We start from the raw sequence: 25539 nt of genomic DNA on the forward strand, positions 1-25539 counted from the left end.
CTAGGAGGCTTTAATGAGCCCCAAAGGCCCGACTGGCGCTTAGGGGGCGTGGCTAACCGGGTGAGAGGCGGGGCCTAGGGAGGGCTTGATGACAGAGCGATCAGGCTGTGCTGCGGGCAGCCCGTGAAAAGGCCTGGAAGATGGCGGCCTCCTGGAGGCTAGGCAGTGATGTGCGGATGCTGCGCTGTCTCCTAGGCTTCGGCGGCCGGCGAGGCCTGGGGCTTGTTAAGGGGGCTGCTGGGTGGTCCGCGGGCGGCGGAGCCAGTTGGAGATGGCTTCACAGCACGCAATGGCTGCAGGGTGAGTGACCGGGGCTCCTTCAGCTTCTCGGTGTAACTGCACACTGGGCCAGGGTCAGGGGCTTTCTGACTGAGGGCCTGCATTTGGGTGCGGAGGCACTCGGGGCTCCCTGTTCCCTGGGCCTTTGCTCGGGGAGGGGTCAGCTGACTTGACCGCCTGGAAAGCGCGTGCCCCTCAGGGCTTTCGTGGGAGCTGGGAGACCTTGACTCCGTCTCCGGCCCCCTGGTTGGTACGGCTTCTCTTGACCTTGCCTTGGAATTTGGATTTTTTTGAGAGGCGCGAAGGCAGGACCCACACGCCTTCCTCTCAGGCCCCTTTCCAGTCACGTCTCAGGTTCCCGTAGGGTCGTCCGGCATCCCGCCGGGGAGAAGCTGCCCACGGCTGCTGGGATTCAGAAGCGCTCCTGGCGGTTCCTAGTCCTTTGGCCTTTCTCTAGGGGGGGCCTTTTCTCCCGGGCCGCTCGGGTCCCCACACAACTAATAAAAGGCCTGATTGTAAAAGCCTCACGCCTCACAGAATGAGGTCTGGCAGAACATGAGCACGAAAGAGTGCAGAGTTAGGAGGGGGAGTCAGGAAGCTTACTGTAGGAAATCGGTATTTAGTCATTGACACAAGTAACAGTTCTTCCGGTATTGAACAGTAGGTGATATGGCATGTGGGGCATTATTTTTCTTTACACGTGGGTGGGGCGGGGTCATTTTTTTAAATGAGACGGGTTACCTACCAGTCATCGTCCTGACACTGCACAGAATGAATTTTAATTTAAAAAATTAGGTTGCAGTAGACATTGCCTACATATTCTGGGCTACCCAAGGCTCAGGAAAAAATAAGTTACGTACGGTAAGATGAATGCACTGAGATTTCTAAAGATTTGATGATGGGAACAGTTTCGGTTTCTTCAGATTAATGTTTCATAAAATACTTGGAACAGTGGTTCTTTAACTGTGTATAGAATTCCCCTCCCTCCCAGTTTATTAAGTATTGAACTTCTGCTCCAGCTCCCAGAGAATCTGTCTGGAGTGGAGCTCAGCAGTCTGCACTCTACATAACCTTAGATGAGTTTTGATGTTTTATGTGGTGTTTGACAGACTACGCTTTGAGACACTCTGCCTTAGAAAATAATGGAATAGTAAAAGCCCAGTGTTGGAAATAATCTAGGAAGAGTGTTCTTAACCTTCTTTATAAAACATATCCTTTTGAGAATATTTGAATGTTCTAGATCCTGTCTACAGAGAAAGGGACATGAGTTCAGGCAGGCGTAGAGGACCCATGCTTTTAGAAACTCACTTAGGCAATCCGTATCTGATGTACCATGATGTTTTACCCTCCCTCATCTACCTCTACTCCCCTGTGAACAATTTATCTCAGTCATCTTAAGAACCCTGCAGGGGTTAGTTGTGTTTTATAGGTGAACTATGTACCATGCGCCCTTCTCAGCATTTTACGTGAATTAACTCATTTAGTACAACAGCTTATGCTGTGCTCTGATAATACACCTCCAGTTTCAACCCAGGCCTGCCTGACACCAAAGCCTCTTTTCTTAAGCAGAGTCAACTTCAATGTCAAGTGATACTTGGCTGTAGACATTAGCAGAACAGTGTCAGCATGCTTGTTTTGTTTACCATGTGTATATATATTCTAAGTGAACACTTCTTTTTTTTAATGAAGTGAGATATATCTCAGTAATATCTATATTCGTGATAACAGTATCATTCTAGAACAATTTAAGATACGAAAATTTTAGATTGTATGAAGGTGGCAGGACCATTTAAGAGAGTTAGAGTATATGTTAATGTCCTCCTCTTTGTAAGTTTCTAAGATAATATACTCTTAAATATGCCTTATTATTATTTTGTGCTTCATTTGCCTTTTACAACAAAATGTGTAAATCCCCAAACTATTATGTATGTGTTCATTCTTTTGGTAGACTCTTAAGTGGAATGGTGATTTCTATTTGTCCTTGTTCCAAGATCACAAAATAAACTGGGATTCATGTAGAGTTTTAATTTTATAATTTAATAAGAAGAAGACCGGTGTTGCAAGAGGAAGCCTCTTCTAAAGTTTTTATTTCACTCAGAGGAAACAGTTCTGCAGCTTTAAACTACCTGACAATTCTAGCCAGCCTCCTTACAAATGTGCCATTGGATACTGAGTGTATGAAGGGATCAACAGATTCTGTAAACAAAATGGAGTGTGTGATTTTTTTTGTTTTTGCTTTTTGTACTTGGTAGGCAGCACATTTACAGTAGCTAGTGATTTCGATACTTTTCTGTAATCAGGGACTTTCTTGTATTATATGAAACATTTTTAGGGAAGGCTTATGGTTGGCAAATTTATAATTCAGGGGAACTTTCTTGGGAATCTGCAAGCATTAGTTTTTAGAGAGGCACAAATCTATTTGAAAACTGATTAAAAGCTTTGCCACTTTTTCAGAAAAATGCATTCATGTAAAATTTTGTATGTGATTCCAGGGAACTTGTAGTTTCTCCCTGTAATTTATAAATACTGCCTACCCTGTTTCCATAAACATTTTAGTCATTTCCTACAGAAAATAGTTGTGCCACTTTGCAAGGATACTTACCATATCTAGAACAAGAAAGATGGGTTTTAATATAGGGATTCCAATTGTAAATAAATGACTAATGGATACATTTACATAAATGACTACAACAAAGTCAATAATTTAGAAATCTTGATTCCGATTGGGTTTAGATTAAATTGACTTGTGCATTTAGTCTCATCAGACCATTCGTCTTTCCCTAAATGTCTGTACTTTTCTTTCATTTGCTCATACTGTTTCTTCTAATGATCTCGTGGTTTGAAATTTTTCTCATGACTTAAATGCCACCCTCCTTAGTCTTTCTCTAGGGTCCTGGCAGGGAACAGATGGCGCTCTAAAAGTGGGTAATTTGAGCTGAGTTTAATAAATTTTTGTAAATTTAGGCTGTAGAGATAATGCTGTACTACGGGGCTGTTTAGAGTAAGGTGCTGTCACCACTTCTAGGCTTGAAGAGCCATGGAAGGGGAGCAGTTACCAGAACTGGAAAGGAGGGAACCTGTGGGGAGACCCTGTGATGGAGCTGTGCCCTTCAGTTAAAGGACCCAACAAGCCCCAGGTGAGCCCTCAGGGAGGTAGCCTGGGAAATAAATACCCTGGCCTCACTCTCCTCTCCCTCTTCAGTCTCCTGCTTATGCTGCCTGTTGACAGAATGACAGAACCCAACTGGAGGCCAAAGCCCATACAATAGTGTGGAGGAAGGTTGAGTTAAGTACATCTGGAAAGACAAATGGGGGATGCCTCCCATACCTACCTGACACACATTCATCAGTCATTATACTTTATACGTCGGTTTTAGCACTGAAACTATGAGGTACTAATACATATATACACATATATAAAATCATAGTTCCCATGCTAAGAGAGGTGAAGAGAGCAAGTACAATTTCTATACTTGGAAAAATCAAGTGTAATTTCCCAGATTGTGTCCCTAGGCCACTGGCTTGCATAAGAGTAAGCACAGGGTTTTTATAACTGACCTGATTTTTCCGTCTCCATGTGAGTAGCTGAATAGGAACCAAGCTTATGTCTTTTCTACGGCCCTTTGGGCACTTCTTATAGGAAGGCTTGGTGCTATGGCATCTAATTTTGATTTTTTTTTTTCCCCTTGTACTCCTAATTAGAGTTGTCCTTGACTCCTGACTTTCATATACTACATCTAATCTATCAAAAATTGCTTGTTTCTACCTTTTAAATGTAATGTGACCACTCCTCACTACATCTTCCACAACCCACTAGTCTGCTCCAAGCTACCAACACCTCTAATCTAGAGTCTTGCAGGAATGTCTCAGTAGATGTCTCTGCCACCATACTTAGCCCAGTACAGATTGTTTCCCATGCAGCTTTCAGAGTGCTTGTGAATTGTAAGTCAGATCATGTCACTGAAAATCCTCTGAGAGCTCATTAAACTCAGGATAAAGTCTGAAGTCCTTACTGTGGCTTATAACGCCCAATACGGGATGAATGCCCTCCACCTCTCGACCTGGACTCTTACCGTGCCCCTCCTCACTCACTCCGCACGTCGGCCTCTGTGTGTTTGCAACATACCACGCACACTGTGCTCCTTGTGCTTGCCGTTTCCTCTGTTAGAAGGCTCTGCCATCAGCTGTGTGCATGGCTTCCTCATCAGTTCTGCTCACTTTCTCAGAGGAGGCCTCTGATCAACTGATAAAATAGTTCCTCCAGGGTCACTTTGACCCCTTACCCTCCTTATCTTAGTTCATATCACCATCAGACATATTATTTATTTTCTGTCTCCTTTAGAAGCTAAGCTCCATGAGAGGAGGGGTTATTGTCTGTTTCTATTCACTTTTGGTATGTATAACCCCTAGAACCACCTACCTGGTAGGTGCTGAATGAATATTTGTTGAATAAGTGACAAATGAACAAATGAATGGATTTTTCTCTCTTTTCCTCCACTCCTGTGCCATGAAGTGATCTTCAGAAATGCCTATACCCTGGCTTAAAACCCTTCCATTCCTCTGTGGCAGTTTTTAGGATGAAGGCCAGAAGTTTAGAAGGACTTGGTCTCTAAGTGCCTTTTCAGTTTCTCAGGTCAAGTGGTCTAATTGAGTAAAGGAGAGCAGGAAGCACATTCATGGGTATCTTTATTTTAGCTTTTCTGTGAGGTTTCTAGTTGTAACCATCTCAAAGCATGTGCGTGTTTTGTTTTGTTTTTTATAAATAAACTAGTGAACATTAGCCATATACGTGGAACTGCAGACAAGCTCAATTTCCTATTACAGAATTGGTTATTTCTCTTACTTGCTCAAAAGTTTTTTCTTGGCTTTCCATTGCTATTTAAATAACCTCAGACCATTAAGTAGGTATTAAAGTGTACTACAAGGTACTATAGTACTATGAGGCACTATAAACTAAGGTAGTTCCAACATGCTTTTTAAAACTTACATGGTCCACTGAAACATCTGCCAATGATTTTCTGAGAATTTGGTTTTCAGATGTGAAATACAGTTGAAATAGAGGCCATGAGTTAGTGTACTTTAGCTGTGAGAACAAGGCTGAATTAGGTAAAGGAGAGAGTAAAAAGGAAATCAAGTTTAGGATGGGAAGCTGAAATGAACCTGTGAACCCATCTCATTCTTGGAGGAAGGAATCGTGAAGAATGACAAGGTGACACATCTAGCCAACTGTCTGGACGCCTTCAGAGCCCACCCTGTTAACCAGATCTGTGCCGCCTATCAATAAGTAGCTAACATGGCAACACTCTTTGCCAGGCCCCATTGTAAAGACTTTGCGTGTGTTACCATATTTAATCCTTTCAGAACTCTATTTTACAGAAGAGGCAAACTGAGACACAGACTTTTCTCAACATGATTGCCTTTTAAATTTTTTCTTTTGTTTTCTCTGTAGCTATTGCTCATTTAACCCACACCACCTAACAGCTTTCAGCACGGTTTTCTGCATTGCCAGTCACAACAGATAATCTCTCAGTTAACTTATTTTTGCAGTGTCTGTATATCCCAGGTGTGTAGGCTGGACCTCCCTTCCTCAATACCATCTCCAAAGAAAACCATCTCCAGGCTTTCAGTCTTCTGTTGAATGAGGGTGGACTGTTAACCAGCTTTCTAGAGCCTCGTTAGTCAATTGTTATTCATCTATTTTTCTGCTTCCAAAATTTTATGCCATTGTTCCTTTTCTCTCTCCCTGTCTTTGTAGGTTTGTGTCTAAAAATAACAAAAACAAAAGGTCATTTTAAAATTAGTGTTAGATAAGTTTTGGATATAGAATGAAATTGGATAAATTTATTGTAGAAGGTGAACATGTAGATTATAAGAAACAAACATAATGAAAGGTACTTATAATAATATTACCAACTAGAGATAACTACTGTTGGAATTTTGGTGTATATCCCTTCAGTCTTTTTGTACAAGCTAAGCAGGTAGAAATTAGATTATGCTATATATACTGTTTGGGGCATCTATTATATGTTTTTGTATCTTGCCAAGACTTGTAAATGCTATTTTCACGCAGACTATGCATTCATTTTCTGTTGTCATCTATTGATATTTTCAGTGTATTCTTACACCATTACCATACCAAAATAACTTTTGAACAAAAAAGACTTAACATGACAAGCACCCATTAAAAAAAAAAATTGCTTTGGCTGCCTTTACTCAAAGCTGCTGTGTTAATATTATTCTGTGCATGGGTGTTGATTTTTAAATTACCCATATACTTCATTCTGCTTTATTTTATTCAGCCTGCAGATGGCATAATTGTTTTCTTTGAATGGAAGTTTTAAAAGTTCCATTATATTTAATGAGTTCTTGCCTTGAAAAGAGAGGCGATTAAATGAGCATCATCTCTCCCTATTAGAGAAGAAGCAAATTAATGTTAGGAACAGGGAGCCACACTAAGAAAGTACTGGGTAATTTCCTTCTCCATTTGGCCTTTTTGCATTTCATGATTTTTGTGTGTGGATTATAGTGGTATAAACAGACTAGAAGGACTCTTGAGCTGTACCTGTGTAAACTGCTGAATTTCCTTAATTACTTTAGTCAGCATAATGGAGCTGAGATCTGCTTCAGGTAATCCATAAAGCAATTTGATCTGCATTTGTGTGTTGTCTGCTTATATTATCATTTTTAATCCTGAGAACTTTTAGAACTGCTATCTAGGCCATCAATTTAAAGCTTTGATATAGTTGGTTTTGCCTGAAGTATTAGTGTTTTCCTCTTAGAACAAAAGAAATACTTTAGGGAACAAGAAACTGGAATTTGATTAGTGTAGTATATTTGATGTGGAAGACAGCATTATGCTGTAGAAAGATTAGAAGAGCAGATTTGAAGAAATATAATAATTGCTTAGAGAAACTGCTATAAATTCAGTGATTGAGAGATTATTCATGTGCCTGATATGGCAGGAAAGCAGCAATATGCTAAGCAAAAAATTTTTAATTTAGCCCGGCCGGCATGGCTCAGTGGTTAAGCGTTGATCTATGATCAAGGAGATCGAGGTTCGATTCCCGGTCAGGGCATATGCCCGGGTTGTGGGCTCAATCCCCAGTAGGGGGCGTACAGGCGATAGCCGATCAATTACAACTGTCTCATCATTGACGTTTCTATCTCTTCCTCTCCCTCTGAAACCAATAAAACTATATTTTAAAAAATAAAAAAATAAAAATAATTTTAAAATTTATTATTCTGTTGATGCAAAAAAAAAAAGTAAGACAGTTTGAATAATTTGTGAGATTCTACTTTTAAAATCAGTATGTTTATATATAAACTGGAAATGTGTATTACCATAGTTATCTTAAATATTTTTTTAAACTGCTCCAGGACAGATTTTATAAGCCATTAGTATAGTTTGTTAACTTGATAGAAAGGAGTGGAACACTAAAATGACTCCAAAGGGGTTAAATTCTAACTGAATTGGGGGTATTTTTTATTAATTGTGGCATTTTTACTGATTGAAATAACCTGTATGACTTACCCATAAGTGTGCCCGGTTGTTCATAGGAAATGTAACTGGTGCACATTTCAGGGTCTCCTCAATTTGACAGGAGATGGGTACAGTGTACTGCTTACTGGAATGAAAAGGGAAGCCATATTTAATTTCTAGTGAAATTAAACAATATTAGGTATACGTTAAAATTCTGAGAGGCCTAGAAAAGCCCATACTCTCTCAGTGGAATTTATGGCAACTCTAAAGGGCAGGTGTTAATTATGTACAGCCCTGTCACTCAGAGCTGATATTATGCTTGTATAATTACTTTTCCACTGGAAAAATACATTTGAAAAAGATGTGTATAATGTTCCAGTTGAAAGAGGATATATTAAAATGAAATATGTACCATTATTAATAAATTAATGCTTATGTTTGAAATTATTTTCCAGCATGACAGTTGAAGGATAGATTGGTTAGATTAATCAGAAAATACAATGCACATTTTACTTTCCATAGGAAGTAGGAAGCCAGTATAATCAATCAAAAGATAGTATTGAATAATGGAGATGTCCCAAATGTCTGTCTTTGTTTTTTTGTCACCTTCGTTTCAGAGTAAGGATAGTGATCTATTACACAATTTTTATATTTTATTGTCACTATTCAGAGAAGTAATTTCAATTTATCCATGAAGCGTGGCTGTATGAGGAATGATTGCATTCTTTTTATTTTAAAATATGAACAATTTTGAGGCTTTTGATTTGGTAATTTGGAAAATAATAAATGCAAGTTTTATAATATGGAACTTCATGTCAGGAATAATGGAAATGTGAAGGTTTCTTAGGTGAGAGATTATAATGGCAGATAGAATCATAAAATAAACATGAATTGTGTCATGGCAACTGGAACCAAGATGTAAAAATATTGAAGACAGACTTTGTTTTGAGAGACTTGATTTAGTGTTTGTCATAAATTGGAATCTGGACTTGAAAGCATTGAAGTCCATTTATTTTGCTTCTTTGAAGTGGAACTCTGTTTGATATAAATTTAATATGTATGTGCATATGAAATAGTCTCTCATAATGCCAGCCTTGACCTTTTTGTTAGAAGCAACAAATTGGGATTTGTTTTAAGCTGTGTTTTTCAAGGAGAGGCTGGCCTCTTATCATGGTGCTATTAGATTGTAGGGTTTTTTAATATCGTTTTTGTTTTTCAAAACTCAATTCATCACTGTGAGCTTTAAAAAATGTAATGCTCAGCCTTAGGCCAGCTATACATTCTTTAGCCAAATGTGTTTTGTTTATTTTTTCATTTAGCTATGTAAAAAATGAAAAAGGTGATATAGACACAAATAATGTAGGGGATTAGAAAGCTCCTTTTATTATTTCCTAATGTATTGACTGTATAAAGCTTTGAGTGCTTTTGAAGAATTCTTGCAATTAAGCGTAGGCTTGTTATGGTTTGGATTTGGAGATGCATCACTAATGTTACAGTATAGGTTTGCGTGTGTGTGTGTGTGTGTGTGTGTGTGTGTGTTTTCCCTAAGTGCACTTCCCTAATTATAATTCACTTCACTCAAGAACTTAGTGCTCCAGTGTTTTCTAGACAATGCCCTGAGGTTGTACATAGTAGTCTGCATTATTTTGTACCTATTTAATATCTGAATGTGCCCATTTCAGTCCATGAGGACTTATTTTACTAAGAGAAAAACAAGATTTTTTTAAAGCTATATTCTAGACATAATTTGCTTTTCAACTAGAGGTTGCTTGGAAATTCAGTGAAACTGTTACAGTGAAGGTTATTGAGACACATAGTGCACAGGTTCTCTCATCTCTTCTGAAATAACTGTGTCCTTTAATAATATTATTAATCAGAAGTTAGGAAACTCATTGTGGTTTTTCTCTCTCCCTTATTTCCAAGATATAATGCACTTAAACATTACCTGTTTTCTTTTGAATTCAAAATACTCATTGTCAGTAATTCTTTATGCCCTAGGTAGGGAAAGCATTCATTGGGATATTTGATTGGAAATAAGAAGAATGCTCACATGGACTTGATATGCCTGGTTTGTTATGTTTTAATTTCTGAGTGAATAGGCTATAAATAACCAGTGATGATCCTTACTTGTAATTATTCTTAGAGCTTGGTACCAATTGAGAGAGAGGCGAAAAAACCTCATAGAAATCAAAAGTAGCAGTTCTAATGCTGATGGTTTTATGAGGCTGGAGAATGTGACTTAGATGTGTGGCCTTCTATAGTTGGACTTCGCGGTACAACCCCATGTTTAGACTTTGGGCTTTTGTTTGAGAGGGAGAGTTTGTGTAGACAAAGCAAACACACCGACCTAATTGCTTCCTCACACCCAGTGGGTTTCCATGGTGGGTATAGAGAGAGGTTGGCTTGCTATCTGCCTTTGAAAAGCAGGTCCATTTACTCCTAGCACATGGAAAAGCTGAACGAAACTGCAGGCACCCCGATAGGTAGGCAGTTCCTAAAAGGAAATAGGAAAAGGCTGAGGCAGGTATATGCTCAGGTTCTTTTCCCAGCCCTTCAGAGAGGAAACAGTGAGAAGGAGAAAGGACAGAGCTTCCTTCCAAGTGCTTCCGAAGTGCAGCTCCTTTATCATGAAGCCATGGGAACTCTTTATTCGAAGTTACAGTAAAATTAGTTCAGTTTCCCAAAGGAAATAACCTCATTTAATATTATTGTTCAATACCCTTGCTTTTAACCCTAAAATATCAATGAGAAAAAGAAACCCCATTCTGTTCTCTTCCACATTTGAAATATGTTAGATATGCAGTGGTGTTTTGCTTTTTGGGGTCAGATTGTTGAATAGTCTGAGGAATGAATAGGTTCTTTGAAAGATTTCATGGAATATAATTTGTTACCATGGCTTCTGCTAGAACTGGAGCATGCTGTTAACAATTTTATTAGTATAAACTTTATATAAATTGTCATCTAACAGCTGTGTGCTCTGTGATGTGGTCCTGTTCAGCGGATAACTATTGGAAAGCACATCTTACCAAATATAAAGAGCATCTCCTTTTTTTATATCTAAGGAAAAAGCTGTGCTTCATTGAGAGGTCACCGTGGTTTGAGTCTACCTTTTTCGATTCCCATTTGAGCTGTGGTATGGAACACAGTCTGAGGTTAATTTAGCCACTTCAGTTCATATGCCTGATCTTCCTTGACAGGCATTACCTTTCCTTTCACAGCTACTAGCAAGAACCTTTGCTTCTTGACTAGTATAACATTAGAGGAAAATAAAGACACAACTAATTTTTTAAAGTCTAATCTTGATTATTCTGTTGTAGGTTATCAGAACCCTACTTGTTTTTTTCTTATTTGTCTTTACTTTGATCATTTTATTTGTAAATGATTTTTGCAGTAACAGAAGGGGAAGGAGAGGATGAAACATAAATCAGCTTTTCTATTTTTTAATCTTGTAAACACCTGATTTGAAAATATGCACAGAGTGCTGGGGAACTATGAGAAAGGAGTTGAAAGCATTCCAAAAAAGCTTTATTTTTTAAAAACAGAATTTTATGTTTCCATACTATTTCCTGGACACTTAGTTTGACCTTGGGTGTCTTTCCAACTTTGCGATATTTTCTTTCTCAAGTTGAATTTGGTATTAATTTACTTAAAATTTGTATTGCTGCCTTGTGAGGTGCATTACATTTTTGTGGCTAATCTTTCCTTTTTCAATTTCAGCTGATCCTATTAAGATACTAATGCCATCCCTGTCTCCGACGATGGAAGAAGGGAACATTGTGAAGTGGCTGAAAAAGGAAGGTGAGCAAGTACATCACTGCTGCCTCGTGTTACTTGGTCATTTCTTAAAATCAGTTGTATTGCATAATACATGAGGAACGAAATAAATTAGGTTCCTCTGCTAGTTAATCTAAGTTTGTTTAAATAAAATTTCTCCATGGTAATGAAGCAAACGTTTTCTGGGTTCAGCTTGTGGAAACAAGCAGAGAATTATAAAATATTTTTAAAAATTTCCCCCCAAGTTTTAGTCCTTATACTTAACTTTTAGTTTCAACATCATAAGTTTGTTCCTAGAATTTGAGAAAGACATGTCTTATAATTAAGTGAAACAGCTACTGCTTCACTAGAACGCACTTCGAGTATTTGGCTCTGCATGGCTGTTGCCATCTTTTAAAATAATTATCAGTACCTAAGAAAGTTTCACCTTTATAAATAATGTAATTAATTGGAACCTATTTTTAACTCTTTTTCCTGATAAATTACAGAGCTTTAGCTATTGCCATATTCAGTATGATAGAGTGTTGATATCATTAAATAATAATTCAGACATAGAACAGCCTTTCAGGGTTATTATAAAAGATTAAATTTTTTCACACTTTGAGAACTGATAGGCAAGTAGATAAGAGGATTCTCCCCACCACATTTATCTCCCAGGCTTCTAGCTAAATGGCAGTCTGATAAGTTATTCACATCTTTAGAATATGGAGAGTATGATGAAGAGCCCGGAGACAGACTGTCTCATCATTCTGCTCATTCTTCCTTTTGATTTCAATGTGCTATTTTTATGTAGGACAAGCCAGGATGTACTTTAAGTCCGTGGAGCACGTTTCCTTGAAGGTTGCACTTAAAATTCTGTGTCCTGTTAACTGAGGAAGAGTGTTTGTTTGCTAATACACTGCAAATAATTGAGAGCAGTCTTAATCCTTGGTTCTCAGTAATTTACTGGCTTCTTTTTTTAAGTTCATTATGTGTGCGATTTCATTGAGCTTAATTTACTTCTTGTTAACATTTATGTACTGTACACATGAGTATAGCTGCACATTCGAAACTTTTCTGAGAATCAGAGAGAGTTTTAATAACTTGGTCAAGATTACTAGTAAGTGTCAGAGCTTGGACTCAAACCTGTGTCTGAGTTGGAAGAGTTCCTTGTAACTACTCTGCCTTGCAGCTTTTCTAAATTATGGTGCTAAATTGTTCATCAAAGCTGAAACTGAGTATATTTGGAACCTTTTGTGGCTCATTATTTGGTCTCAGAATTTTCTTTTGGCATTTATATTATGTTTGATTAATTAATAGATAGAACCTTAGTTTCATGATAAGTTAGGAGTGCCGTGATGGTGTTTTACATTTGACAGTTTGATGTATACCTTATGAGGAAATGAGGATGTGTGAAATTATTGCGATTTTTTTTTCAGAAGTATTTTAATCTCAAGCTCATTGTGAGGTACTAGCCTGGGCAGTTAGGTAGACTATAAAATACTTAAGATGTATCCTGTTCCTGTTGTGAAGAAGCTCATAGTCTGATAGATAGAGAAAACCCTAATTTTTAAAAAGTAATTAATAGTAGCAACATAACATTTTATAATGCAGCTTCTGATTCATTGGAAATAATTTACAACTACTGTAAGAATTTAGGAACAGGAACAAAATCACCTAGGTTGACCTGTGGCTGAAGTAGAATTTGTGGTTGCTTCTTAAAGGATGTTTGAGATTTGGAATAAGTGATCTCAAGAGATAAAAAATCATTTTCTCTTTTTCTATGGCCAGGATTTCTTTTCTAGGTGTCTAGAAGAATTTAATTGCTAGATTGCCTAGTTCAATTGGTTTTTCCATGGTTACAGCAGAAACATATAAAGCTGACTCTAGCTTTCTCTGTATGACTTATAAAAACAGTCTTTTTTGATCTGATTACTACTTACCTCACCATCCTAATATCTCACCTCAGCCCTTCTCTCAGTACCTTTAGGCAGATCCTCCAATGTTTCCTGTTTTCTTTTGCCCCCAGGACTTTGGGTATGCTGTGCCTTCTGCCTGGCTCACTGCCCGTTTACTTCATTGTCTCCTCCTCATCTTTTCAGGCTCAGATCAGATGTCTTTCACCTTCCAAAACCTGAATTAGATGCCCATCCTGAATATTCCTTTAGCATCCTGACTTCACCTAATCCCACTATCATTTCCAATTAACTTGTCACTAGAAAGTAAGTAAACTTCTTGAGGTCAGAAATCTTAACTCCTCCCCCACTCCCCACTTCTGTATCCTTAGTGCTCTAATGTGTTTTCAATAAATATTTGTTCAGTAGAAAAACCTCTTTGAGGTTAGACCAAGCACCTTTTCTTTTAGGTGTTTACTAGATATTATCTAATAGCTAAGTTTGTTTATTTCATGAAAGCAGTATATATTGGTGGTTCTGAACTGTTTTAACTAAAGATATACTACAACCATCTATGTGAAAATCTTGGTGTACAAGGAAGTAGTTTCTGTACAGTGAACTTTCAGAGCATATTTGTTATCTTAGTATTTTAGATTTTCCTTCATATTCTTTTATTGCGTATGCTATTAATATTACTGTACCAACTATTTTTGCTGTGTGTGTGAGGGGGTGTATCTGTATGTTGCATATTTTTCTGTCCCCTATTTTTTATTGTTTTTGTTTTAGGTCTGTCTGTTGTAAGCCACATTTACCCAGATTTTATTTTTTTTAATTCATTTTGATAATCTGCCTTTGGTAGGTGGTTTTAACCCATTTATATTTATTGTAATTACTAATACATTTGGACTTATTTCTACCTTTTTTGTTTGTTTTTATTCTTTTCTGTTTTTCTTGTCATGTGTCTGCCTTCAATTGGATGTTAGTTTTTATTATTTATGTTTCCCCAGGTTTTTTGAATACTGTAGATTATATTTCTATTTTTTATATTTTTTGGTGTACACTATTAAGTTTTTAAGGTACATATTTAATTAAATGTTGCCAATAAAGTCTAGAATTATTTGATATTTTTTCCTCCTATCTATATTAAAGTTCTTAGCATGCTTTAACTATCACCTGAACATTCCCTTATTCATCTTATTCTTTTTTTAGAATTTGAGTTTTACACCTTTATAAGCACTCAGAAGTGACCTTGTAAATGATTAATAGTTAACATTTTTATCTATTTCTATGCTAATTGTTTCTTGTAACCCAAGGGGTTCCTCTGTGTCCACTTTTCTTCTTGATGAACTGCAGTTCATAATAACTCATCAATAGGTGGTAAATTTTCTTAGCCTTTATGTGTCTAAAGAATACTTTCCCTTCATTCTTAAATGATAGTTTGGCTACATATAAAATTCTAGACAGTTATTTTTCCTCAGCTTTTTGAAGATATTTCTCCATTGTCTGCTGGCCTCTATAGCAGCTGCTGACAAGTGTGCTCTCATTCTGTCATTCCATTGAGGCAATCTGACTTTTTTCCTCAGAAAGCTTTTATGATTGTGTTTTTACTGTTGATAGTATGCAGTTTTTCTACAGTGTATCTGATTTGGATTCATGTTTATACAGATTAATACTCTTTTTCTGTTTAACTTTTTTTTTGAATCAAATTATTACTTGCAGAAAGTGTAAGCTCAGTTAATTTTCACATACACATTTATTCAGGTACCACCAGCTAGATCAAGATATAGTGTATTTCTAATAAGCTGCAAGGCTCCATGTTCCTCCCTCCCAGTCAATACACCATATATAGCCATTATTCTAAACACATTCAGAACTCTTTCATTTTGAGTGTATGTCTTTTCATTTCTGAGAAATTCTCAGCAGTTATCTTTTCGTGCATTGCTTCTACACCATTCCCTCCGATCTCTTCCCTTGGAACTCCCTTAAACAAACATTGCACCCTCAGTCTATGTCTAACGCCTCTTTTCCATTTTTTATCTTCCTCTCTGCCTATATTAAGTTCCAGGTAGTCCCTTAATGCTGTCTATAATTTACCAGTTCACCTCACTGTGTTCCTCTAGAATATACCCCATTGATTGTTTCTTTTTATGTCACTGTACTTTTCATTTCCAAGATTTCTAATTAGTTTTTTTATTCTGCCTGATATTTCTGTACATTGTTGCTTTTTTCTCTCTCTTGTTTTTGTGATGCACCTTTCTTTTCATTTATATTTTTGAATGTCCTGAAGATATTTATTTTAAAATCTTTGGCAGGTTTCATTAAGTGAATTGCATCTGAAATGAATTTCTGTTGCTATTGATTTTGTGGTTTTTCTTTCATAGCATTAGGTTTCTTTATATGTTTTGGAACTGTTTTGAAATTTACTTTTGAGTGGAGGATGTTTGTGTTTAATGTCTTCCCACCTGTCCCCTACTCTTCCCCTCCCCCATCCTGCAATCAGGGATTTTGCTTTTGATATTAGAGATATTAGCAGGTGCAGTAATGGAGCCAGAGGTGGATTGGCTCTGTTCCTGGCATTGAGACAGTGTTTTTGTTCCCCCACCTTCCTAGACCCACAGTTCTCATTAAAGCCACAGTCCTAGTCAGTAGGCATTGATCGCCTATGTTACCAACCTCCTATTATGAGTAGAGGAGCCCTGACCCAGGCCTAGCTTTAAGCTGAGATCTGATTTGAGTTGCATGGCTTCATGAAGCACTCTTACTTCCCTTTATTCTTAGAGAAACTACCACACTTTACCTCCAATTTGCTTCTAGATCTAGAAACCAGCAAGTCAGGTCCTGCTCAACATTTTTGAGTCTCCATACTGTTTCTATTGCACTGAAATGTTTCTTATTTGACCTCATTGTGTCTTTGACTATCTCTCTTTTTGCTTCATATGCTTTATGTATTTATGCTCTGTGGTGCCAACAGGTTTTCTAAACTCAACCTGTGATATTAAGGCAGAAGTGCTATTAATTGTAAAACTTTTCATGGAATAATAGTCAAAGTATATTATGAAGGAAGGAATGTGGGGTCTGGAATTGATGTGTTCAGAGGAGGAAATGCATTCATTGCTATTGTCTCTAAAATGTGATTTCATTTTTAACATTTGCTCAGTAATCTTTGTATTGCATTTTTATTATAACAAATATCATTTATGTCCATTATAGAGCTTTTGTTTTGTTTTGTTCTTTAATTTATGCTTTTAGTGATTTCAGAGAGGAGGGGAGAGGGAGAGATAGAAATAGCAGTGACGAGAAAGAATCATCCATTGGTTGCCTCCTGCACACCCACTACTGGGAATCGAGCCCACAACCTGGGCATGTGCCCCAACCAGGAATCAAATCATGATCTCCTAGTTCATGGGTCGATGCTCAACCACTAAGCCACACTGGCTGGGCCATTATAGAGCTTTTACAACAAAGTATGCATATATACACACATGCAAACACGCATATATGCATAATTTTGAGAATTACTTGTAATTCCACAGCCTGGAAATAGCTACTGAATATTTTGGTATTTATTATTCATGTATTACTCATACACATACACCAACTCACATAGTAAAATTCATATTTAAAAAACAAAATAAACCCAGTCTTGTTTTGTAGGTGAAGCTGTGAGTGCTGGAGACGCCTTATGTGAAATAGAGACTGACAAAGCCGTGGTTACCTTAGATGCAAGTGATGATGGCATCTTGGCCAAAATCATGGTAAGTTTTTATTTTGATTGTTTTCAACAGGTGAAGATTTCTTAAATGTAAAGTTCCTTGAAGTAAAGTTACCTTTTATTTTTACCTCTTTATGTATAGTGTTGTATTATTTGCTGCATAATACATTTTCAATGTATAAAATATTTCAGTATTAAGGTCTAATAATGGTCCATGGTGATCAGACAACAGAGAACGGTTTCAACCTTAACAATGGTACTCAGTGTTTTGTGTTTTCTGGTGGAGAAAGAGAAGCATTTTGGCCTGAGGGATGAGAGAAGGCTAGAATTGAGGTAGAATTTGAAGACAAAGGAAGCAATGGGTTAAAGCTTAGAACTAGCAGTTTCGGAGTTTATAGTTGGTAAAATCTAAAAGAAGGAATGTCTTACTCTTATCCCAGAAGAATTAGAAATCCTATCTTCTTTGCTCCCTGGGACTCCCAGGACTGCAGGTGTGTAAAGTTATCATCTGCTCAGCTCCTTTCTCTAGACAAGACTGTTTGTGCGTGTTTTTTTTTTTTAAAAAAACATGTTTTTACTGATTATAGAGAGGAAGGGAGAGGGAGAGAGAGAAACATCAATTGTCTGCCTCCCGTACTCCCCGTACCGGGGATCGAGCCCAGGCCTGGGCATGTTCCCCGAATGGGAATTGAACTGGTGACCTCACGGTGCACAGGACAGTGCTCAACCATGCCACACCGTCAGGGTGAGACAAGGCTGTTTTAAGATGTCCTGTGGCATCTTGTCCATAGGTTTTAGCCACACTCACTGGCCTGGTTAAACTCTTACTCATTCTTATAATTTGGACATTTTTATAATCATTTAAAATATTTATATAAAAAGATATGTGTATAGATTAGTTCACATACTTGAATATAGTTGAATTTACAGTCTTTTCTGTTGATAGTATGTTTTCTGTTCCATGAGCACTTTTATGGAAAATATGCTTGTGGATCTAGCAAGACCAGTCATTTCCTTTTAGAAATAAATTCAGATATATGCAGTTGTTAAACAGAAACATTTACCAGCCAAAAGCTTTTCTAAAAGAAAGGGTTTGTTGAGCCAAATGCTAGCCAGAAAAAAGACCAGATCCTTAGGCAGAAAGTCTGCACCACCAGCAGCAGGGCTAGACAAAGAAGACAAATCAGCTGTCCTGGAGTTGAAGGTCAGACAGTTTGGGGAAGAAGATGTAGGTTGTTTTGAAAGAATATGCATTGGCTGTTCATATAGTGGGTGGGAGAAGGTCAAGAAGAGCTAGTGCTGAGCTAAGTGCATAGTCCCTAAGGGAGAAGTATTTGTTTCTTTGGATTGGTTGTGGGCAACAGTCCAGAAAGTCCAATCGTAAGCAAGAAGTGGAGACACCGGTGGCAGGCTACTTGGCTGTTCTCTAATCCCGGAAATAGCCACCTGGAAGTTAAATCAAAGTTTCAGTGTACACTCAGGAAGGTAAGCAGTCTTTTGTTGGTTTTGCCCAGCAGTAACCTCTCCTGTCTCTTCTTTCCACCCTCAGGCCTGCTGTAATTTAATTTAGGACACCTCAGAATTTTCTCCTTGTCGCAGTCATTTTGAGAGCACTTCTCTGGGCAATCTCTACTTTATAACTAATTTAAAATACGGAGCTACATCTTGGATACTCTAGTGGTTTTACTAGAAGCTGAAGTTAGTACAGCCCTTCAAACAAAATGTCTAGCAATATAAAAGAGGTTACTTGAACAACAGAAGAAAATACGAAACATGTAGCCATTAAAATTTTTTTCCAAAAGAATGTGATTTTTTAATATATTATGCATTAATAAATATTCAAAAAATTTGGAAAAATGGTTTTAAGATTGTGTATTGACAGTGATTATAACCTTATAGGACTACAAGGAAAAACATAAGTAGAGAAAAGAATAAAATGTTATAAAAATGTTGAGTGTGTGTCTTTGGGGAGTGGAACCAAGTGATCCTTCCCCATTTTCCCTATATTTTCTAAATTTTCTATAATCATATTATTTTTAAAATGGAAAATTAGAGTTTCTGTAAAAAGTAAGTAAATGAAAATGCTTCAGGCCTGACTGTTTAGGGTTACATGGTATATTCACTGACGGTGCATGTTTGTTTAACTTCCAGGACATTTAACAGACAGTGTGGTGTAGCAGCTAAGATTGTAGACTCTGGACTCACAGTGCTGCCTAACTCATACAGCTAATACATAGTGCCAGTTATTCATGATCTAATGATTGGCAAATTCTTTAACTTCTCTCCGCCTTTTTCTTCATAATAAAGTGGAGATAATAACTATGTCACGGGTAATAATGAGGATTAAATGAGGGAATACATATGCACTCATCACAAGACCTGTCACCCACCAAGTAACAATAAATGTTGCTATTTCCATCACTATTATAATTATTCACTTGGCTCTTGGTGACCATTAGATCCCATGCTTTCTGCATGTTTGTCTAATAAATTGTAATGGTTGTTTGTGACTAGATGGTAAATATCTATTCATGCCTCTATACCTTGATTTGTACAGATAAGCTGCACATCTATTAGTAGTCCCTTGATGTGTTTTTAATTCTGAACCTCCAGCTCACCTCTGCTTTGAGCATGGATTTAACACTTTCCTTTGTATATTCTATCCAAAGGTCACACTTTGAAATGTTATACTCTGATTAGATGTGGATCTTGACACAATTTTCATTTGTGTTTCTTACTAGAAAATCCTCTTTCCCTTTTCCCTAGTTGCTTATATTTTATTTTTTACATTCTGATTTGGTAAACTTCCTTTACTTGTCATCTACAGTATTAATAGCCATGTGAAACACATTGTTGAAAATGTTTCCGTGGAAGAAATATGAAGGCTAAAATTTCTTTACCTTTATAACTAAATGTAAATATATAATGTAGCAGCTAAGATTATAGGCTTGGAAAATATAAATATTCATACCAAAAATAGTTTCTTTGACTAATTTATGCAGCATTTTGAAAAAGAAAAAGTTTATTTGAAATACCATATGTAATAAACCCAGCTACATTTTATCATGTATGCTTTTGGCCCATCTGTGTTCCTGGCCCTAGATTGTCTGGATATGAAAGTCTTCCAGGATTGATAGCATTTTCCAGTTAGCTTCTTAGCAGTGCATTTCAAATAGCTAACAATGCCATAGGTCAGTAGGGCCTATTCATCTGTTCCCCTAATGCTCTGGAAAGCAATGGGGGATATGATTGATAGCAGCTTTAGTGGCACAAATAGCTATTTTCTTGCCAAAAAAAAGATTGTATGTATATTTTAGGGCTTTATGGCTTTATTATTATTTCACATGCTTCTTGGGTAATAAGAATGGGAGTATATTAATGTTACAATGGATGCAATTTTATGGGGGGAAATGGAAGAAAAAAATTGAGGTGGTATTACTGGTGTTTTTTTGTGTTTTTTTTTTAAGTCTTTCACCCCACTCCATTCCCAACTCCCCAACCGCACACAAACAAGTTACACCTTTGTCTTTCATCGTAGAATAATTCTCATGTTAGCATAAATAATAAAATGATTTTTATAAGAATATATAAAAGTTATTTTACTTTCAGAATCAAGGAATTGGATATTTGAGTTTATTAAAGCCAGGAGATGATATAGAACTCTAGTTTTGCCCAGCTGGGCGTGGCTCAGCGGTTGAGCATCGACCTAGGATCCAGGCGATCAGGGTTCGATTCCCGGTCAGGGCACATGCCCCGGTTGCGGGCTGCAGCCGATCAATGGCTCTCTCATCATTGATGTTTCTATCTCTCTCTCTCCCTCTCCTTTCCTCTCTGAAGTCAATAAAGATATATTTAAAAAAAACAAACAAAAAAAACCCTCTAGTTTTTAAGTTTTCCTACATTTTTGAAAGGATTAGAAATTATAATGTATTTTGCTTCAACAGGAATTTATTTCCAGTCTTTAAGGGGTTTTTGCATTTCCTCCCCAATTTTATTCTTTTTTTTTTTTTTTTTTAAAAACACATATCTTTATTGATTTCAGAGAGAGGAAAGGAGGGGGAGAGAGAGAGATAGAAACATCAATGATGAGTCATTGATCGGCTGCCTAGCCCACAACCCCGGCATGTGCCGTGACCAGGAATCGAATTCCGATCTCCTGGATCCTAGGTCGATGCTCAACCGCTGAGCCACGCCCGGCCGGGCCATTCTTTTCTTTGTATTCACTCTTAAAATGTTTGCATCTGGATTTCATTTTAAATATAAAATAATTATATTTATTGCACTTCAACTAGGACCAGACAAACGTTTAGAAGCTCTTAATAATGTTAAAGAATATTTGCTTTCAGTTTAGATAATTTTGTGTTATATTTTAATTTAGTTCAGTTAATGGGAAAGTTAAATTCTCAATCACCAGTAAATTATTGAGCAGGAAACCTTAAATTATTACACACATATTAGTTCATAGGCTTAAATTTATTATTCAGCAAGTTGGATGTCAGGTGTTTTAAATGATAAATTAATAAAACAATATTAGGATGACATACTTAGAGAGTTTATTAGGGATTTTCTTCAGTCAGTTTCTTAGCTGCATCTCGCTCTAATACACTGTCAGTGGTGTTTTCTAAAGAGTTTTTTCAGTATGGTTTTATTTTCTTCTTAGGTACTCCCTTATTTTTTATTAAATTTCCACAATTGCCTTCATGTTGCACTTTATAGTTTGAAAGTTTATGGTTGAAATTGAACTTGTGAGAGTTAATTCTTGTCTGTGGACTAATATTTTTATTTGAGAAAATACCCTCTCAAAATTCAAAGCAAATTAATATTAAGTGGAAGATATTCTGTGTTCTAAGTTTTTCCTATTGAAATGGTCAATGAGTCTGTGTTCCCTAAGAATTAAAAGCTAAATCAATTATAATTCACTTTATATCTTCTCTTTTAAGCTTGTTGTTAAATACGGTAGCACCATCCTGAGGTGCTGGATGTTCATTTTGATCATGTGAATGCAATTGGCAGATTCGGTACTGATCACGTCGAATGCTCTTTCTCACGCCAGACAGCATTTGAATCCTGGCTCAATACCTGATAGCCTTGTGCTCTTGAGCATTTAACATTGTCATGCCTCAGTTTCCTCATCTGTAAATGGGAGTAATAATAGCACTTAACCTCATAAGATAGTAGGAGAATTGAATGAGTTAATACTGTGCTAGAACAGAGCGTGGCCCTTGAATGCCAGACAAGCTGTTATTCAAGGACTTAGTGAACCGTTCTTCCGCCCCTGTATGTTTGACCGTGTCTTGTCATTGATTTGTTTTCAGCTTCAGTGTTTCTTATTATCTTCATCGTGCATGTAAGTTAATTAGTACATATTAAAGAATAAAAAAATTGAAAACTGTATAATGGTTCAAGCCCTAGTGGAAAATCTTTACTAAATTTTCAAAGCAACTAGGCCAGTCCGATTACTTAGCTCACCTCCACTAACTATTGCATTGTGCATGCTCCTCAGTACTCACTTAGCAGCTCTTAAGTATCCTACTTTTAAAAAGAAAAATATTTAAATAATTGCTTAATTTACTGTTTATTTTTTAATGTCAGAATCAAAATCCTATAAACACTGTATTGACCAGCACTTAAATGAAATGAACCCCCTCAAACAGTTTCCCTGTTGGGAAATACTGCTGAGGTTATTTTGTCTCTTGACTTCATCTTCTATCCTTTGGTACATGGATGAGCTTGGTGGCTGTTTTGAGCACATTTGCAGGTGATGTATGTCAGCCTATGGACATGTCTCTGGTAAAGAGGCCCCTTACTGAGGGGTTATACCTTGGGACAGAATTTAGCCTCTGTATGAGTATTGTGGAAAAAGTTTGCCAAAGACCTTACCACCTATTGTCTCATGTATTGCCATTTGCTCTCCAGTACTTCCAGCCTCATTTATGCTGGGCCTTAAGGCATGAATTTCCAACCTCTACCAAGGGACGCTTCTCTGTAGACCAGTCTTGATCCATGTTGAGTATATTTTTTGTTTCAAAAATCAGTAACTTGGAGGAAAATACCAACACCACAATAATAATAATAATACCTCTTACATTTATGTACTAGTTAGTAAATGTCTGGCACTGTTTTGTGTCTTATATCAAACTCATTTATTCCTCATACCTCTGTGAGTAGCCACTATTATTATTTCCATTACAGATGAAGAAACAGTCATGGTGAGATAAACTTTACTAAGGTCACCTAACTAATAAGTAGCAGAGCCAGCGTGCAAACCAAGGAATTCTATAAAAGACTGGGAGAGAAGGCTAATACATTGAGAGACAGATTCAGATCCTATATTTCAGCATTAATCAGCAGTTTCAGCAGGACTAAATATAAAAGTCCTGCAATTTATTTGAAGAGTTCAATGGCATAAGAGTAGGAGAGGATTTTGATCAAATAAGCCAAGTGCCTGGGAAAAGAACTGGGTATTTGGAGTGTCCTGGAACTCCAAATGCTGTAGTGGAGTCTAGCACATCACAGTGCTAACTAGGAGCAGTAACAGAGGCTCACTTGTTTTGGTTTCTAAACTATTTGGAAAGAACATTATTACTCTTCTGTTACTAAGTCTACACCAATTTTAAATATTTGTGACTACAACATAAGCAAACTAGTATACAGGAAATTAGCACACCCCTAAAAGATCTCTTTTTCTAAGGGAATAAGCAAAATCAGAGAAATGATCTTAACTTTATTTAGTGATTTTAAGCACTTTAAATGGAACTGTAATGGACATTATTATCTTTTAACTTCTGTTGTATATTCAAGTTGTGTGGTAGTATACACTTCATGGTGTCATTTTTTTAATGGGAAAAATGTGAGTAGTTAAAAATAAATTTTATTTGATACTTAGATATGATAAAAGTTGAAATGATACTAAATGTTCATTGCCTACTTGTGAAGGTATCAGTTGGTAGGGTATATATGGGAATCATGATTTATTGTAAATAAAACAGATGAGGTGTCAGTTTCAGATCTAATATAGTGTCTGATTCAGATTTTAGAAATCTATTGATATTTTTTTCAATGCAACTTTCCTATTAAAGTATGCTTTGCATTGGAGTGATGTTCTTTGTACTAGGATATTGATCCTATTTCTGGTTCAGTTTTGATAGGAATTAACATCAAGTGGTCTTTATATCACTTAGGGCTCTTTTCTATCAAGTTTTTAAGAATATTAGCCATTTTACTTTGTAATTTTGAGTTAGCAATCCATAAGCAGATAATTAGACATTTTTAGAAGAAAAAATGTTAACCTAATAATAATCTTAACTCATCTTTTCGATGTAATAAGGACAAATGAGCAGCCCAAAAAAGTAATACTGTTTAGAATATGACAGAGAACTAAAAAAAAATTGTTCTTCGGTTTGTTCGTATTTTTCCACAGCTTGCAATTCCTTAAATGTCCTTACTGACTTTTAAATACCCACTTCTTATATATATTTTGCTTTATCAGAACATTGTTCTGTTTCTTCTCTATCAGCAATTAGTAAATTAGAAAGCCTCCTTATTCCCGGGACTTAGGCCCATTATTTTAGGAATAGTGCACATAGTAATCAGCGTCAAAAATTAGTGTGTCTCAGAAATGTCAGCCTTATTCTAGGAGTTATGCTTTTATTTATAATTACTATATTAGTGAATGTCCTGCAGCCTGTCACTCAATTATTTGTTAAGTTACAGCTCTAATGAACCTTATTTAAAGTAATTGAAAGGGAATAATAGAAAATTTTAAAGGAATGACATTTTCTTCTTCTGAACTTATAAAATACTGTCATCTGAAGGTTGTCTAGGGTCTTTTTAAAAATAAGTAAATAAGAATCAATCTTTTACTTCTGAAACACTTAAAATATATTTATCTTAAGCTTTATCTTCAATCTTATACTTTTAATTGGCATTACCTGTGAAAATGTTTGGTTGGTTGTGACACCACCATGTTTCTGAAGTACTTATAAGAAATTCATAAGGCTTTATTTCTCAGGTTTGTAGGTAGATATATAGAGAAAGGTGGAAACTATGCTTAACATTAGCCAGAGTGGTTAATCAATTCTGTCTATACAGTGGGATGTTCTTTTCTCTAGATTAAGCTTACTGAAAATATTTTTCTTTAAATTAATTTTAGTAAAGTAAATAGGACTTATTTGGAGGAATTAATCTTTTATGAGTTCCTGGAATTCCCTAAGCCTTTGTATAGAACTCTGGGAAAGACTGTATATAACCACAGTCTTTTGTTTCAGAGTTCTGCTGTTTGACATCAGAAGGAAGATGGTCTACATATGTTTTACATATTTAAAGGCTGTCAGAAAGAGGGGAGACTCTAGATTTTTCCTTTATTTCAGGAGATAGCATTCGTAACTGGGAAGGGGAAAGTGGTAAAGGAAGGTATAAGT

General features: G+C 36.6%; 1 protein-coding gene across 1 annotated transcript in view; it reads left to right on the forward strand.

Annotated features, from left to right (window-relative positions):
- The first annotated feature begins 140 nt into the window (after nt 1–140).
- Nucleotides 141–25539, forward strand: part of PDHX (pyruvate dehydrogenase complex component X) — a 45574-nt gene continuing 20175 nt past the window's right edge. Inside the window, exons 1-3 of the mRNA XM_016206210.2 lie at nt 141–300; nt 11477–11557; nt 17062–17162. Of these exons, the coding sequence (XP_016061696.2) occupies nt 141–300; nt 11477–11557; nt 17062–17162 (342 nt within the window). The remainder of the gene's footprint in view (nt 301–11476; nt 11558–17061; nt 17163–25539) is intronic.

The sequence above is a fragment of the Miniopterus natalensis genome, chromosome 11 (genome assembly GCF_054644295.1).
Source record: "Miniopterus natalensis isolate mMinNat1 chromosome 11, mMinNat1.hap1, whole genome shotgun sequence".
Taxonomy (NCBI): Eukaryota; Metazoa; Chordata; class Mammalia; order Chiroptera; family Miniopteridae; genus Miniopterus; species Miniopterus natalensis.